An 18,524-nucleotide genomic window follows, 5' to 3' on the forward strand; every position below is an offset into this window, starting at 1 on the left:
TTTATATAGATCGAAAAGAAAAATGGTCCTACAACAGAACACTGTGGCACTCCACTAGTAAACTCGACCAATCTGGAGAGGGCTCCATTCACATGCACCTTTTGTTCCCTTCCACTGAGATAATCTTCTAACCACTAAATGTGTTTCCCCCCTCATCTGTGTCTAGTGATCCAGCTTTTTGAGAAGAACAGCCTCCCATGCAGTACAGTATCAAATGTTTTGTGGTAGTCCAGTTACAAACTATCCACCCAACTTTCCCTTTTGTTTAAGACAGAGTTCACCCTCTAGCAGAAATCTAAGTTTGTTACCACCTTTCCGTAAAACTGTGATGTTTTTCACTTGGATAATTTCTCCTCAGTAGAAAGTCATCCGAATGCTTTCTAATGATTTTTTTATGGCCTTACAGACCAAAACCATTAACAAGGCCAGTCTGTAGTTCAACGCCTGTTCTCTGTCTCCTTTCTTGTATCTATGTATTTATATCCTTTTGTTTCCTTGTCATTTTGCCTATCTACAGTGAAATCTTGAACAGCATCTCAAGAAATTTATCTGTGTATCTGCACACATCTTCAGCACATATGGTGAAATTTCGTTGAGACCATAAGCTTTAAAGTAGAGACCTTTTAGCATTTTTGTAATGTCTTTTCTAGAGATATTAATGCTTTCTACAATATTCCCATTCCATCTCACTGGTGTTGGGGCTATAATGTACTCAGTTTCTCATATATCCCTACATCATCCTCTACAATTCTTCCCTTGAATACCTTAGCCTGAATAACTGCTCTTTAACTGAAAAATTACTCGATAAATTCATGGAAAAAAATTGTATTTTCCTCTACATTATCCCAGTATTCTTTTCAACGTTTCTTTTTTACTTCTTTCTTATCCTAATATACCAAATTCACAAACATCCAGGGAGTGATGCTGAGGCCAAAAGGCATGGCATTGACCTTGAATACTAGGTGAACAACTCTGAATACCAATAAATTTTGAAATTGCGGAAACACTTACGAACATGCCTAAATGTGTTTTTTGCGACGGTCACATTTTGGCAAATATGATTATCCCTTAAGCTGTAACTACAAGAAAACGTGTCTACCACTAAAAGTGTTTTGCCATGGGGAAGGCTGAAGTGAGCATCAGGAGGCTGCCCAGTTGGCATCTCAGTGCATAATAGTGGATTCAGGAGGAGCAAGAAGAGAGAGACAAGTCTAACGAAGAGGGAGGAGCAAGGAGTGAGTGGAGTACTGATTTTGGTATGCAATATGTATTTAAGACAATGGGGAAAATTTTGTCTCAGATAATGTATATTGCAGATCCTCAAGAGCTAACATCACATGATGTATGTTGAATTTTTGAACAGTTCTTTAAAGAATGCAATGAAACACAGTAAGAAATGGCTAAAAGCTGAGGAGACTGTCATACTTTACTGTATGTAGTATACTGCTATCTCATTGTATAATGAAAGGGAACTGTTTGTGCCAAGAAAGTGAACTTCATCCTTTTGTAAAAAGTCAAAAATTATCCTCCCTCCCTCACCAACTTGTGTATGATCCTTTGTTTGAGGAGTACCACACTTCAACAAAATAATGGGTAAGTGAAACAAAGTGGTAAGTGAATCATAGTTAGGAATATATTTCTATTTACATTTTTGTACATTTCAATAAGACATGATACTTGTATATTTTTGTAACTTTTTTGTAAAAATAACTTCAACTTAGCTAAAATGGTGTCCTTTTAACTACAAACAAGTCACAGCAAACCTAACATAATTTATACTAATCCACATTTCACATGAAATTTCACCTCAGAATGTAAAAAAGCTACTGTGCCAACATTCATAATTACATCACTAGAAATTATTCATTATGATGCAATCATACTTTTAAATCAGTTTTGGCACCTAAGTCACAGGTGTACTATTATTTTCCATTTTCTTTTCAAAATCTTTTATACAATCTTTTTTCAATAATTAGTATACAGACCTAGAAATTCAAATACCAAATTCAAATTCAAACCCTATCCTTTTCTTGAGTTTGTATTGCAGAGAAAAAATTGAAAACTAATTTCATTTCTCATGCTGAAATTGCAGTTTTAAAGAATGACCTTGAAATCTATGGTGCATCGAAAGTTTTAAATCAACGAGACAATTTACAAATTGTTATGAATTACTTCCATGGCTCATAAAACAGTCATCATCTTCAAGTATCAGCATACAAAAATATAAAGGTATGAGACATGCTTAGTGTCACCATTCTTGAGGTTTATCTTCATAAACTGCACAAAATCCATAATCAAATCTTTTCTTTCTGGAAGCTGGTTTTATCGCAGCTTTGCTAAGCATCTCATTTATACATCTTTAACCCCATAACTCCTCTAGACAGATGATTACATGAACAGGGTAACTCCCCTAGATGTAAATTTATGTATCATGTTTCATTCCTCTGTTTCAAGGACACTCACCAAGCCAGGGTGGATGTAAAACACTTCACCTCCAATTTTCCTCTACTCAAACTCGCATCCCAACTAACATGTCCCTCAACCCCACTGAAGCTAATAACCTTGCTCTTATTCACATTTGCTCTCAGCTTTCTCCTTTTACACATCTTTCCAAACTCAGTCACAAACTTCTGCAGTGTCTCACTCGAACAACAACAACTGACTCACCTTCCAGGCACTCTCATCCCCAACAGACTGCATACTTGCCCCTCTCTCTAAAACTCTTGCATCTACCTCCCTAACCACCCCATTCATAAAGAAATTAAACAACCATGGAGACATTACAATCTCCTGCCGCAGACCGACCTTCACTGAGAACCAATCACTCTCCTCTCTTCCTACTCGTACACATGCCTTACACCCTTGATAAATACTTCTCAATGCTTCTAGCAGCTTACCTCCCACACCATAACCAAATGCCCCTTTCAGACATATGTTATGCCCATGACTGTGTTGTTTGCTTAGAGTGAAGAGGAGTTGCAGAAGGTTGTAAGTGTTTTATGATGTGTGTAAGCACAGGTGACTGAAGGCAAATGCACGTTAAAGTAAAGTAATGGCGTTTGAAAGGAAACAGAGTGAAAGTATAGATTTTGTAAAAACCATACAAAGTGAGAGAAGAAAGTGTACTACATTGTGCTGTAGATATGGGGGAAAAAAGACTGGAAGAAGTGAGGGAATTTAAGTAACTGGAAGCTGTCTTGGGTAAGTGAGGTGATATGGGAAGAGAGATAAGGGAGAGAGCAGTACAGGGTAGAGGAGTCATTCGGTCCCTTAATAGAATAATGAAGGGTAAAGGTGTAAGTATGGAAGTGAAGAGAGGATTAAGGGACAGCACAGTCCTTCCAACCCTGAGCTATGCAGCCGAAGCATGGACATGAAATGAAGCATATAGGTAACGAATCCAAACTGTAAAAATGAGCTATTTGAGAGAAGCATGTAATGTGACTAGATGGAATGAAGAAAGGAAAGGGTGTATGAGAGATGTGGTACAGCAGGGAATGCAAAGGGAGTAAACTAGGGAGTGGTAGACAGTGTGAAACATAATACTTTGTGGTGGTTTGGGAAAGTGGAAAGAATGCAAGACTAGGAGTTTACAATGAGAGTATGATAGTACAATTAAAGGAGTTGCTGTGAGTGGAAGACCACCTGTGACATGGGCAAATAGGGTTGAGGAATACCAGAGTGAGAGAAATAGTGGAAAAATGCATGGAATGGTGTATGTAAGGGAGGCATGTAAGAACAGGGTAAGTGGACTCTTTCCATGAACGATGTAGGCTTTGCTGTCTGGCCACAGATGGCAATCCAAACCAAAAATGAGTTACTGAACTACCTGGAAGCCCTAGTAACCTGCTAATGACCTCAGTTGATAGTTGCCTGCTTTTCCTAGGAAATCACAGCAGCTGCAGTGTCAACAACCATCAAAAAACCCACGTCACCCATACCTAGGATTGGCAAATCCAATAAATAATGTGTATTTCCTAAACTCAGCATAATCAACTCTTAACCCATGATATTTATGGTTCGATAATTTTCTGTTAACATAATAGTATAAATAAAAAGTTATAAAACTTTTATCATACTTAAGACAGCTGGTAAATAATCCGTTTTTCGTACACAAGGAATTTCTGAGCAACTTTTCATGGAAAGAAAAAATCATATCCCCATATTTGGTTCACCTAGAAGACCAGAAATCACCTGCACATTGAAAGAGTTAAAAAGTAAATAGTAACACCTATTACTATCAAGATTCCTCCAACCCTACAATGAAAGTGGCACATCAAAAATGACATAACAGTAAGAAATGAAATAAAGGATAATTGTTAGAACCCAGCATCACAAGACGACAAACAGAGTCCAGACTTTGGCACCAAACATGTGATGGATGAGCAAATCATTTCCCCCAAGGATATAAATCACATGCACACCAATACGTGAAACAGACATTTGGTAATCTGCAATTCTTGAGGACTATCATTATAAACAACCAAGGCCAGTTGAGATCTGATATTCACATTAATATGTGAGAGGGATGGTCAATCCTCTGTGACTCCAAAGACCACAGCTAATACCATTCATAAATGTGAGGACCCTATAACAATGTATCACCACTCACACACCACAGTACTAAGAAAAAATATGATATGCTACATCCATGTCAATACCTGAAAGAAATGTAATTTACAGACTTCCAAAGGGCATTTATAACCAATCTTCATAAAAGCAATAAAGCACAAAATGCTCTCAAAGAAAAACAAACATTGCAAGTTCCATGTTTACACCACAACTGACAGGAAACAACAATAGCACCTATCCACACTACAAATTGCATGGACAAGAATTCTAGCATCAGCACAACATATTCAAAACTGTAGCCTAACTCAAGTGCCGGTCATCAAAAATGATATAACAGTAATTAATGAAGTAAAAGACAATTGTCAGAAGCACCCAGTGTCACAAGAGGACATGGACGGCTGAGATCTGATATTCATGTTAATACGTGAAAGGGATAGTCAATCCTCTAACTCCAAAGACCATTGCTATTGCCATTCATAAATGTAAGGACCCTATAACAATGCATCACCACTCAAACACCACAGTTCTGTACTAAGAAAAAATATATTCTACATCCATGTCAGTTTCTGTAATCTGTGACTCCTCATAGGCCATTTGTTACCAATCTTCATAAAAGCAACATGGTACAAAAGGTTTTAAATGCAAGCATGGCAGGTTCAATGCTTATATCATGACTGACAAAAAAATAATAAAACACATCCACATCAAAAATTATACAAACAAGAATTCTAACAACAGCACAACTTCTTTAAAACTGTAACCTAACTCAGGGTGTCAGAAGACTTAAAAATGATTAAGTTTACCCCTACCCAGAGGGCAAGGAGCCATATCCTACTGATGATTCTACAGAGCCTGGCTACACATCAGCCAAGAGGGTGTCTAGCAGTGAAGTACCTGGCTGCAGGAGGTGGATATGATTTAGCCTGAGATTACAATATCCCTTTCTGCTGTTATTCTCTCTATACTGGGCATTTATTCTTAATGAAAGTTTTACCAGAAGTAAATACATCATAGTCAAAACTGTTTCCTCTACTTTGTCATTCATCTCTATATTGAGCACTTACCATCACTGAAAGATTACACGTGTAAAAGCTTCACAGACAAAAGTGTTTCCTCTTCTACAGATACTACTTTCAGAAAAGTCTCAATCAGGATGATTATTGATGTATGTCCTTCTTGTATACAAAAACATCCTTTTCTGAGTACTTCAGGTTCATGAACAAAATATATGGGAATTTTCAAACAAGTGAAACACTTTATAAGAGTAATATACCAGTAGTGCATACTTGTTTTGTACAGGAATCATTAGTCAAGTCTCAAGAATTTTCAAAGTATACAGTACTCTCTAATACAATGAGTGAGTACAAGCTTTGATTATAAAACTGAATTTCAATTTACACATACTAAAACACATTCAGATGGTAGGCTTAATCACTATTATTCATGACTACTTGTAAACATTTAATCTAAAAAAACATTTAATCAATGAACGATTTCTATTGCTTTAAAATCCTATGGTTTCCATCTATTAAGGTATAACCAAAGTGACCATTATCTCCATAATAAACTACTCTATTCACTATCTATCATCATTAATTCCTCTCTCTTATTAAAATGAACACATACAATATAACTCTCACGTAACAGCAATAACCACAGTGACAAACGATTAAACTTAAAATCATAATACAAATAATCACCTTATAAAAACATTAGCACGTTCTCTAACATTCTTTACCTTTTGGTAAAGTCTTCAGTACTCAAAGTTTCCAACAAAGAAAACTGGAATGATAATAATACTTTAAATCTTTCATACAGAGAAGAATAAACCAGAGGAACTGCATTCTTCTCTAACCTTGTGTTTTCAGTCAAATCAAATACATAAATAAATATATAAATACATGTATTTTTCCAAGAAATCACAGTCAAGAACCAATGCTATGACTCCACACTTATATCATATTTTCAATTTCATCTGAAAAGAGTCTGTGCTGTACAGTATTCATCTTCTGTGTGCCCTCCTTAATTCAAGCTGTTTCTTCAGTATCTGTGCAGCTGCTAGTTTTTTCTCTTCCATCTTCTTCTTATCAGACTCTCTCTGACTAATAATCTCCTTTTCTAAAAGAGCTTTGTACATAATCTCCTTAGTTAGTTTCCTTGGAGGCTGATCATCATCAATATCACCCATGGCAGAGGACAGCTGAGAGGATTTTGCTTCCAAGTCCTGAGAATTCTTTTGGGGTGTTGCTTTCATATTCTGAGACTTCGTTTTACCCGTTCTCCTTGGCTTAGATGGTTTAGATACACAGCTGCTACTCTCTGATGGGTCTATCAATTTTGTTCGTGAAGAATTTGAGGAAGTGCTTTTTCCAGAAGCACTCGGAACATCCTCCATGCAACTGTGCTTACTGTCATCTGTACCATCAGAATTGTCTAAATCTTCCACTTTTCTTTTCTTCTTTTGAGACCTGTTATTGCTGAGGTACTTGCGTTTATTTTTCAGAGATGAAACTTCAGCACTTGGCGGTTTCTCCCCCTTTGTCTTTGCAATAGCATCTTGAACTCTTTTGCTAGTGATCTTGGATTCTTTTACGAGTTTAATATTTGTGAAGAATGAATCAATCCTTGTTTGAGATGTTTTAATTCCTAACTTCTTCATCACAGGTGTCAAGATCTCATCAGCCTTGGAAGAGTTCCAACCAAATTTTTCCGATGTGAATGCACGTAGAGCATCAACATTTGGGACAGCCCAAGTAAACTTTTCTTTTGATTCATCTACCTCTGGACTCATATAAGCTTCATAAACTTTTTCATTTGGAAAGGAATCCATGAGCATTACCTGACGCATCTTTTGCTTTACTTTAGAAGTATAGAGGGATGAAACATTTCTGTGAGCAGAGGTCCACCACTTTTTAAGATTGCGAAGACATTCAATACCTTCACCAGGAAATTCAGCAAGGACTTCCATAGCTGCCACATTCCCAACTGATTCCACACCTTCAGTATAATCACTCCCTGTAAGCAAAGCCAAGGTAATCATTTTCTGTCTATCCAATCCAAAGTTACCCCGAATATTCTCTATCTTGAAGAATTCAACATGTTTGGTTTGATTGAAGAAATTTTTGTAGACTCTGGTACCACCAAAGAGAAATATATCAGAATCATCTGTAATAGTTCCAGAAGAAAGATTTTCAGCATCAAGAAAAGCACACTGTGCTTCTGCTTCCATGGGGGCTACAAGATAGGGAATGCCAAAGAGCTGTAAAAGTTGCTGTGCCTCACCATACATTTGATCATTTAAATTTGCAGCAATTCTGTCTGTTTTCTGAGCCTGAGCCACTAGAGTTTGTTGCTCTGTAGCAAGCTCTCCCTCTAAGCGTTTGAGTTCATCCTCCGTGAAATCTACGGGTCTTTCAACATCCTCTATAGACTCACTTTCTGCTGCATCCTCGGGCAAATCTCTTTCTTGATGCTCGAAAGCTCTTGAATTAGACCTCTCTAATTCTTGACTGATACTAGGTCCCTCACCACCTTCAGTATCAATCAGTTCCTTAATTTCTTCAATAGCAACAGTTTCACTACTCTCAGTATTAAGCATTTCCTTAACAATTTCTCTCTCAGTGGCAAAATCTCCATTTTGCATTTCTTTAACTTTTGGGAAATTGCAGTAATTCAGTTGCTGTTCCATATCAGATTCCAAGCTTTTGTTATCTTCATGATGTAAATCGCTGTTACCTCGATTCACTGTGCAATCAGCGTCAGTGCCAGTCAAATAAGAATTGTTCTCTTTCATTTCCGTGAAATCATTTTCATTTGCATCACTATCTGAGGAATGTGATGCTGGTGAGGGGTCTGCTATTGGTGCAATGGTACGAGTTTTACTTGATCCTGGCTCACATTTACTAGTGAAAAATTCATCAGAATCACTGTCATCACTGGAACTCATAATTTCTACGACATCCGGGTCTTGTTTTTCTTCAATCTTGTGAACCTTATTGAGCCCTGGCTCGTTCTCTTCAGATGCAGAGTTAACAAATTTTTCAACCTGCACTTTAACAAGTTCATTTATTTTGTTCTGCAATGCCTCATCGACCTTTATGGACTTATGGCCATCAGTAGGTGTGTTATCTACCTTTGCTTTTATTCCTGACTTACATGCAGTCAACGTTTCATTACTGTTTCCACTTTTAGCCAAGTTAACTGCAATATTATGAGCCTGGTTATCATTTTCTGGTTTCATGTCATCCTTATTGTTGCTTTCAGTGCTGTTAAGGTTACCTTGCTTCATCTGTTGTTTTTCTGAAGATTTTTCACAAAAATTTTTCTTAGGTGTCAACACAGATTTTGATGCCAGCCCACAGTAATTAATATCAGTAAAGATGTCAGCAAAGATATCATCTTCCATTTTCAAAGGTTTAACTTCAAAATCCAAAGATATCTTAACAGGTTTTAAAACCTCTTCTCCAGATAATTTTTTATTTTCTTTCTTAACATCCTTAAAACCAAGTTTTCGACTATCGAGAATGGCCTTTTTGGGGGAAGGTTTTAGTACATTCGTGTGTACCATATCATCCAATTTCTGCTGAACAATTTTCATCCACAGGCTGTCAGTCTTTGTCTTTAACAACTTATCTACATTATTTGCTTCTACATGTTCTTTACTTGCATCTTCTGCATCTTCTTGGATCAAAGGCTGAGGAAGACATTGATCTGAAGTCTCTGAAACTTCTACAAAGTCTCCATCATCATCTGACGAATCTGCATCAGGATTGAAGACAAAACCAGATGCATTTTCTGAGGTTGATGGTCCATCTTCACTTCCAGATTCGTTTTTGAGCTGATCCTGTTTGTTGTTTTCTTGCTTAATAAGGGCAAGAATCTCATCTTGAGTTAAGCCACTATTCTCCATGAGTGTCCCAACAACTTCCAGAAAACTCTCTTCTTCAACTTGAGCTGGATTCTGCCTCTTCTTCTCATTTGCACATATGTTGCCTTCATCCATGTTTCCATACTGAAAGAGAGAACCTTCCGAGTCAGAATCTGAATCAGAATGGTGACGTGCCCCAACAATTCCCTGCTTTGCTAATTCCGTCAAAAAGTCTTTTTCAAAGACTTCTCGTTTCCTTTTCAAAGGGGATTTTCCTTTGTCTTCCTTTACAATAATTTTATTCTCTTCTATTTTTTCATCACTATCTTTCACCTTCTTCACAAGAATAGAGTGGGCAGCATCTTCAGAAATAATCCGTTGTGACAAAGTAACATGCTTCTCCAACTCCCCAAACATTTCTGACTCCATTTCCGCAACTTTTATCTTCTGGATTTCTTCCCGAGTCGAGTCCAAGGTAGCTTGAAAATTACGTCTTTTTATCAGCCTTCCCATCTGAAATTCAGCAAAATTTTCTGATTCTTGTGGCATTTCATTGATAGAGTTCCAAGAATTCTGTTTGCGTGTGTCTTGTAGTTCACTAAGGATTTCATGTTGTGTCTCAACAGCCAAAGATTTAAATTCATCACTTTCGAATTCGAAATTATGAAGGTTTGGTAATTTCAGATTTCTCAAAATATATTTGTCTTCATCCTCAGAATCTTCAGACTTCTGAGATGCTAAGGAATCACTGTTTTCTGTTTCAGGAAGAGGTGGAAGCTCAAACATATCTTTTTCTCTCTTTTGAACTCTTGATACATGGGCAAGACTTGGAGCTGGGCCAGTCTTTCCTAATGCTCTACGGACAGCCTGACTTTTTAAAAGATTTTGAAGAAGCCGTTCTCTCACCACCTTAGCTCTGCTTGCAGCAATATCTCGTCTAAGTCTCCGAGAAGCTAAGGTTTGCTTCTTCAGATGTGGAACACCACCATCAAATACAAATACTGGTCTTATCCGATAAAAAAGTAATTTACAGATTCGATGAAACAGTGTCAGGAGATGAGCATTAGCGACAGTAGCTCCTCCTGGCCCTCTGAAGCCTCGCACAGCCTGATGTAACCATATGGAAACATCAACAGTTAATATCTTATGCTCTAAAGTTTCAAGAGGAACTGGCACTCCAGCATTTTCTATCAATTTCCAAAGACCTTTCACTCCCATAATTAACCACACTTATTCACTATCAAACTGCAAAACTTTTGTTGAACAATCTTTTCTCAACAACCAATCACACATTAGAATTGACTGTCTTGTAGCTTTATTAGATCTTGTACAGTCTTCCCTATAGTAGATCCCCGTGTACTTCTCATAACAATCCAGCGATGCGAAGCAATATACCCCACCTGGAACCAAAGCTGAGCATGAGATCTTGGGGAAATGACCAACAGTCAAAACAAACATCATATGAAACTTACTTTACCGTACAACTTATCCTAATCTTATCTTTTATGTCCCATACCAGGAAAAAGTTATACCATGAGTATAATCATCAAGGATATAATGATGAGATCAGACTTTAAACTCAATGATTTTGTTGAAAGAATACTCTATTAATGCATACACAGGTTATACTTATTGATCTTTTCCCCAACAGCCCATCTTGGTTTGATATTCTCTTTCATTTACTATATCTCTTTATCTACGGAATCAGTGAGAATCAAGAATTATATGAAAAAACCTTACCAATAAAGTAGCAAATTTCAAAATTACAGAGGAAAAAATTCACAGCCCAGTATCACCTGGGATTAATATCATAAATGTTTACAATAAGGGAAGCAAAATGCAGATGAGAAAATATAAATGAGTCACTGAAACAAAATGACTGACAACAGGAAAACCAATTTCCTGCTTATTTTGAAGATGAGAAGTAACACAGCAATGTACAATGCATGGTATTGTGAAGGAAAACATGAACATACAAAGCAAGGGAAATTTACAAGCCTTTTACAGATCTCACAAAGGAAGAGAAACTTTCGTGCCTTTTGCAAGTCTTGACACTTTTGCGAGCAGCATGAATTTTACATGTACTCTACAACTAATTTTAAGCAAATACATGTTTTCCCTGATCTGAAAATACAACACAAAACAAAAGATCAAATGTAGTTATTTTCCCTTTCTCCTATGGAAAAGTCAGTATGGAAGTCCTTGATTAACGTCACCAATGCTATTTTGGAAAAGGTACTCTAATCAAATTAGATTTTCCCACTCATGTAATTTTGTAGACAGGGGCTGAGTCCTTGGAAAACAAATCTAATACATATCTTGTGGACAAACATGGCCAAAATCTTTTACAAATTATTACAAAAACAATAATGACACATCATACAACTAAAATATAGGTAAATAAAGACTCCAGTGTTGAACTTTCTCCAGAATCTTTCATCAAATTTCAAATAAAGTCACTGCTTTCTCCATACTTTATAGGATACTCATAAATCCACTCTTAATCAGTAGAGTAATAAGTACAGCAACTGCAGTTACTGAAAATACTCTAATCTTAACAAAATCTATAATGATCATTCCTACCTTTGTTGACAGAAGCAAATCTTCTGCTAGTGTTGATATATTCACTTTATTTTTCATGTTATCGGAAAAATTGTTGACTTGGGTCTCCTCGTTAAAAGCAGCTGCAGGCTACTGTTTGCGTGCTACTAAATCAGTCGTAACGTACAGGAATGCACACAAGGTTATGAAGATCAGGCAAAATGAAGGGTTATTCAACATATTAGTAACTAATACATTCCTGAAAATCAAGAGAACCTATAATGACCTCTCCTGCAAAGCCAGATTTACCTTGAATTTCAATGCAATGATTGAAATACAATGTACCACTCATTCTTTCTTGTCTGCTAGAAGATAACATGTGCTTAAGTATGCATCGACACAAATGGGGATAACATGTAGTACTTAAACATGAGAAGAGACCATAACAATCACACACTTTTAGTTAACAGCAACTGTAAGGTAAATAGGGGAAGCTTGATGAGATTTTCCAAAGTTCTGTTGATTCCTGGAATTATCTTATGAGCTTTAACATTTAGTAAACCCCAGCTCTCCCTGATATTCATAGTTCTATCACTATCAACTTATTATCACACAAAAGAAAAAAATAACTGTTTTATAATAAAGCTGTAACATCCACTCTTTCTTGGAAACTCCACATTACAGGAATAGCTAACTACGCCTCTGATAATCTGAATGTCATTTAGATGTTGTAACCTTTTTCTTCAGAAGTTGCTCCATTTCTACAAAGGATTAATTCATCCTCGTATGGCGTACTGCTCTTACATCTGGGGTGGTTCTAGCTCTGCATCCTTACTTGACAGAGTCGAGTCGAAAGCAGTTTGACTTATAAACTCTCCTAGACCAAATTCCAAACTTGACCCTTTTACCCTACACTGCAATGTAGGTTCACTTTCCCTCTTCTATAGGTATTACTTTGGTTCTTGCACCCGGGAGCTGGCTGTTTGTGTCCCCACCAGTAGGCAGACCGTGCAACACTCAGCAGACTGCTGCCTCTCATGATTACAGTGTGGCTATTGCCATCTCAAGGGTAGACCATTTTGGTACCTGCTTCTTTCCTACGTGTTAAAGCTCTGGAACCCTCTTCCCTCTCATGTCTTTCCCAATACCTATGACCCGGAACATTTCAAAAGACAGGTTTTTTCACTTCCTCTAAAATTTACAAATACTCTCCTGTGCCTTTATTTTTTTCGCATCATAATTCTCTCTTTATTTCAATCATGGTCTGGCCTTGATGTGGACTTTTGTCCGTGACTGGAGCCTTCAACATAAAGAAAAGGGTAAAAGGGGCAGGACCAGGGGATGGTAACTCCTCCCTACCTACGTTACTTTCCAAAGGAAGGAACACACGAAAGAAGCAAGGACAGATTTTTTTTTCTTCCACAGCCCATATATATCTGTTCTTGATACTAATTCACTTAAAACAGACAGCCCATATATCTGTTCTTGATACAAATTCACTTGAAACACCTAACAGCAAACATGTACGGAAAAATGTAAATCTATTTGTATATCTTTTTTAACACTTCTATCTTTTCATGGTTCTTCATAAGTTTTATACAATTGTTCATAATTTTTGTACATATATAATTTTTGAGCAATTCTAGTTCTCCCTAGATACTTTACATCAACGGAGGGACGAAAAGGTTTTGAGTGGGGGGGGGGGGATTAAATGAAGTAGAGTTGCAATTTCTCCTGCGGTGCCTCTACACTAAAAATTAAGTCAACTTCCTTTTAAGCAAGTTTGCCTTCAATCTTTCCATGAAATGAAGGAGCTCTTGTCGTAGGCAATTCATAGGTGGCGAAAACGTCTTGTCATGAAAGCATGACTTTGAACCCTCTGAACCAAAGTTCGCCGATTTCTAAATCAATGCCCAGATATGCCAATAATTACCATTCATCTTCTAAGTGAATTCTGTCCAAAAAATTGTCATGCCGAACAATTTCTTACCTTATATATTATGTTAGTGCTAGAAGTTCCAAGACCTCTTACACCATTCCTTGTCTTGTTATGATGCACCTTCGACGGGTTTAGCAGGATCGGCGTATAATAACTAGACATATATTTTTTCATAATTTTCATGTCTTATCCTCATATCTGATGTAAGTAATATTAAAAGTGAATACATTGAATTTATGGATTTATTTTTATGGAAAAGAATCTACATTTGTGGAAAGATTATGTATTCTTATTAGTTCGAAGCCAAGATCAAACCGTGGATCAAGACGAAATAAGAATATCGTTCGCCGCGGATTCGACTTCGTACAAGAGTTGTACACATAACGTACACGGTCTTAGAATGAATGTCTGAAAGACATCAATGTGTTCAAACAAATTCGTAAGGTTTTATATCTTGGCACTTAATGACCTTGATAATCATGAAGCTGATTGGCCTAAAGCTCAGATAACCAATCAATATGGCTGCTAAGAATGTCATTTCTAAACCGAGTACGATAAATCAGCAAATAATAAAGTCTTACATAAGTTTACAATGAGTTTCTTCTTTCGTTGGACTAATTGCTACAAAAAGCCCATTGATAATCTCTACCCATCCAGTGAAAGAATATGATGTATGCTTCTATACTTTTATATGGTAAAAAGAGAATGAACGACACAATAACGTGTCCATCATAACTGAAAGATTATAATTTTTTTTGGCAAGAAACAAAACCCCTTAGTATAGTACAACCTCAGACAAGAGAAGATACTAGTGATAAATGTATCTTTCAGTCAAATTCAATATAATGAACTGTTACATGTCCCCATTAACCTCATGATCATTCTCGTAGATTCAGTACTCGGTTAAATTTGGGCCAGATATTACCATTAGTGTTTTTTTTCAGTTAAGAGTCTCATGTAACAGAAGCATGTCTGTTGAAGGTGGGATCCCATTCTTATAGTGATGAAGAACATCTAAGTCTGGAGTTTTAAATGACACAATAAATGTGTAATTAATGAATCAAGTCCCATGAGCCATATAATTGGTGTATGCGTGTCTTTAGGAATGTCTTTAACACTTGAGAATGGCGTTAGATAAATTTCTGACGTTGGTTATAGTAATTTAAAGTAGCCAGAGGTTCTGAAGTTAAAATCGGGACAACTGTTACATAATGAAAAAAAGAAAATAATCAGACTGTGAGACAGCAGAGAGAGAAAAAAAAAAAAGCAGTCCCCACAGATCCTCAATATAAGAATATGGCTGTAAAGTTACTTATTTGTTGTTTGATATATGAAAATATAGGAAATTACGTGAGGAGAGTGCATTGGTTGGCTTTATAGATGGTACTCATCTTACGGGCCAGTAACGACAAAGCTATTCATAGTGTAATATCACATTGGACCTTCCGTATCTACTTTGGTATGCATTCCAACAGCCAAGATTACACGCAGGCATATGGTTTACTGGTCACAGTTTCGCTAAATAGTGATATATACACTATTTTTCTCCATACTCGGGCCATTTTCGCTTCTCCTGAGGTTCCTGGGGTGACAGAGGGATAAACATTTTGGTCACTTGATCGTAACATAGACCGCTTTGATGACCCTGACACCTATTTGGCCTTAAAAGAAGAGCCCAACACACCTACCAACCAATCAAAAGTATATGACTTAGTAGTGGTCAGCATCACTCAATATGAGGGCCATGCTCACCTTGATGGCTTCGAGATGGTGTTGGAGAAAGTGTGTGGACTAGCAAATGTTCCCTCGGGTTTCATTTGCCGAACCATACATGCATCGCAGCTTATTACTAGATGATTATTTGCAACTGGAAGAGCGAATGATTACGTTCTTAAGTCTCAAGACTTGTTTAAGACTGTGGCTGATTTTCGAGAAGTGTTTCATGCGCGAATTGCATGTTTGTGCGCTGATAATTTTTGGGTTTAAGATTATTGCTTTCTGGTGAGGAACGGTTATGGCTTTGGCATGAGGATGTAGTTTGGTCATTCATGGTTGGAGGATAATGTCGCCGATTTAATTCATCAGCTGGGGTATGATTACTGGGGTATCATTCCCCCACGTGAAACAAAAACGCTTGTGAATGTGCAAGAAAAAGGTTTGGGTCATACGCTTGGTTTGGCACCGCTGGTGGGGACACCTACAAGCTACAAGCTGGACTCTGCATGGGATTTAGGACACATGCTATCGAGGTAAGGCCAGGTAGACATATGTCTATTGGCTAGTGGCTCTCCTGTGTCTCATCCTTGTATCAACTGACTGTTTACGTCTTCCTTCTGTCTCATTCTTGTATCTTTCCTGACGATGTGATCATTACACGAAAGTGCACTTACCGTGTTTCATTTTCCTCGTGATTATCAGCATATATTAGATCATGCGCACCACTGACCTTTTGCAATATATATGTATATATGAATGATTTTACCAGATGGACCAGGGTTCGATTCTCGGGTTATAAGTGGTAAATAGTTTACTTCAGATATCATGTGTACATGTTTGAAGTATATATATATATATATATATATATATATATATATATATATATATATATATATATATATATATACAGTTGAACTTATAGACCACCAGGGAAAATCAAAGCAGGAAAATTTGCTTAAGCGCTTTCGTGTATTTCAACACATCTTCAGAAGTAGATAGTAACAAATCACAGATGAAGGAAAATATACATACACACCAGTAGATGTTAACAAGATCACATCTTACACGGTATTGAAATAGGCAATGAGGGCAGTATGGGAAACCCAGTGGAGTCGGTGGACACTCAGGTAACAAACCCGACCTTACTACTCAGGTCATCAGCTCTCTTACACAAGTCACTGCAAAATATATGTGAGATGACGTTGTCTAACTTAAATAATCCTCTACTAACATTCATATTCTTACTATCAGTCAGGTGTGTAAGAGCAGATTCAAATTCCTATTTATAAAACTTTTACACTTTATGATTGAAGAAGCTCTGGACCAGTCAATAAGATGTTTTCATTTATATATATATATATATATATATATATATATATATATATATATATATATATATATATATATATATATATATATATATATATATATTTTTTTTTTTTTTTTTTTATACTTTGTCGCTGTCTCCCGCGTTTGCGAGGTAGCGCAAGGAAACAGACGAAAGAAATGGCCCAACCCCCCCCCATACACATGTACATACACACGTCCACACACGCAAATATACATACCTACACAGCTTTCCATGGTTTACCCCAGACGCTTCACATGCCTTGATTCAATCCACTGACAGCACGTCAACCCCTGTATACCACATCGCTCCAATTCACTCTATTCCTTGCCCTCCTTTCACCCTCCTGCATGTTCAGGCCCCGATCACACAAAATCTTTTTCACTCCATCTTTCCACCTCCAATTTGGTCTCCCTCTTCTCCTCGTTCCCTCCACCTCCGACACATATATCCTCTTGGTCAATCTTTCCTCACTCATTTTCTCCATGTGCCCAAACCATTTCAAAACACCCTCTTCTGCTCTCTCAACCACGCTCTTTTTATTTCCACACATCTCTCTTACCCTTACGTTACTTACTCGATCAAACCACCTCACACCACACATTGTCCTCAAACATCTCATTTCCAGCACATCCATCCTCCTGCGCACAACTCTATCCATAGCCCACGCCTCGCAACCATACAACATTGTTGGAACCACTATTCCTTCAAACATACCCATTTTTGCTTTCCGAGATAATGTTCTCGACTTCCACACATTTTTCAAGGCTCCCAAAATTTTCGCCCCCTCCCCCACCCTATGATCCACTTCCGCTTCCATGGTTCCATCCGCTGACAGATCCACTCCCAGATATCTAAAACACTTCACTTCCTCCAGTTTTTCTCCATTCAAACTCACCTCCCAATTGACTTGACCCTCAACCCTACTGTACCTAATAACCTTGCTCTTATTCACATTTACTCTTAACTTTCTTCTTCCACACACTTTACCAAACTCAGTCACCAGCTTCTGCAGTTTCTCACATGAATCAGCCACCAGCGCTGTATCATCAGCGAACAACAACTGACTCACTTCCCAAGCTCTCTCATCCCCAACAGACTTCATACTTGCCCCTCTTTCCAGGACTCTTGCATTTACCTCCCTAACAACCCCATCCATAAACAAATTAAACAACCATGGAGACATCACACACCCCTGCCGCAAACCTACATTCACTGAGAACCAATCACTTTCCTCTCTTCCTACACGTACACATGCCTTACATCCTCGATAAAAACTTTTCACTGCTTCTAACAACTTGCCTCCCACACCATATATTCTTAATACCTTCCACAGAGCATCTCTATCAACTCTATCATATGCCTTCTCCAGATCCATAAATGCTACATACAAATCCATTTGCTTTTCTAAGTATTTCTCACATACATTCTTCAAAGCAAACACCTGATCCACACATCCTCTACCACTTCTGAAACCGCACTGCTCTTCCCCAATCTGATGCTCTGTACATGCCTTCACCCTCTCAATCAATACCCTCCCA

General features: G+C 37.5%; 1 protein-coding gene across 1 annotated transcript; it reads right to left on the reverse strand.

The window, feature by feature from the left end:
* Positions 1-1,611: 1,611 nt before the first annotated feature.
* mus201 (rad2 superfamily protein mus201) lies at positions 1,612-14,044 on the reverse strand. The gene is made up of 2 exons (XM_071663600.1): positions 13,971-14,044; positions 1,612-10,839 (listed from the first exon to the last, which is right to left on the reverse strand). The coding sequence occupies exon 2, from the start codon at positions 10,655-10,657 to the stop codon at positions 6,575-6,577; it is 4,083 nt and encodes a 1,360-aa protein (XP_071519701.1). The 5' UTR covers positions 10,658-10,839; positions 13,971-14,044; the 3' UTR covers positions 1,612-6,574.
* Between the last annotated feature and the right edge of the window lie 4,480 nt (positions 14,045-18,524).

The sequence above is a fragment of the Panulirus ornatus genome, chromosome 7, assembly GCF_036320965.1.
Source record: "Panulirus ornatus isolate Po-2019 chromosome 7, ASM3632096v1, whole genome shotgun sequence".
NCBI lineage: Eukaryota > Metazoa > Arthropoda > Malacostraca > Decapoda > Palinuridae > Panulirus > Panulirus ornatus.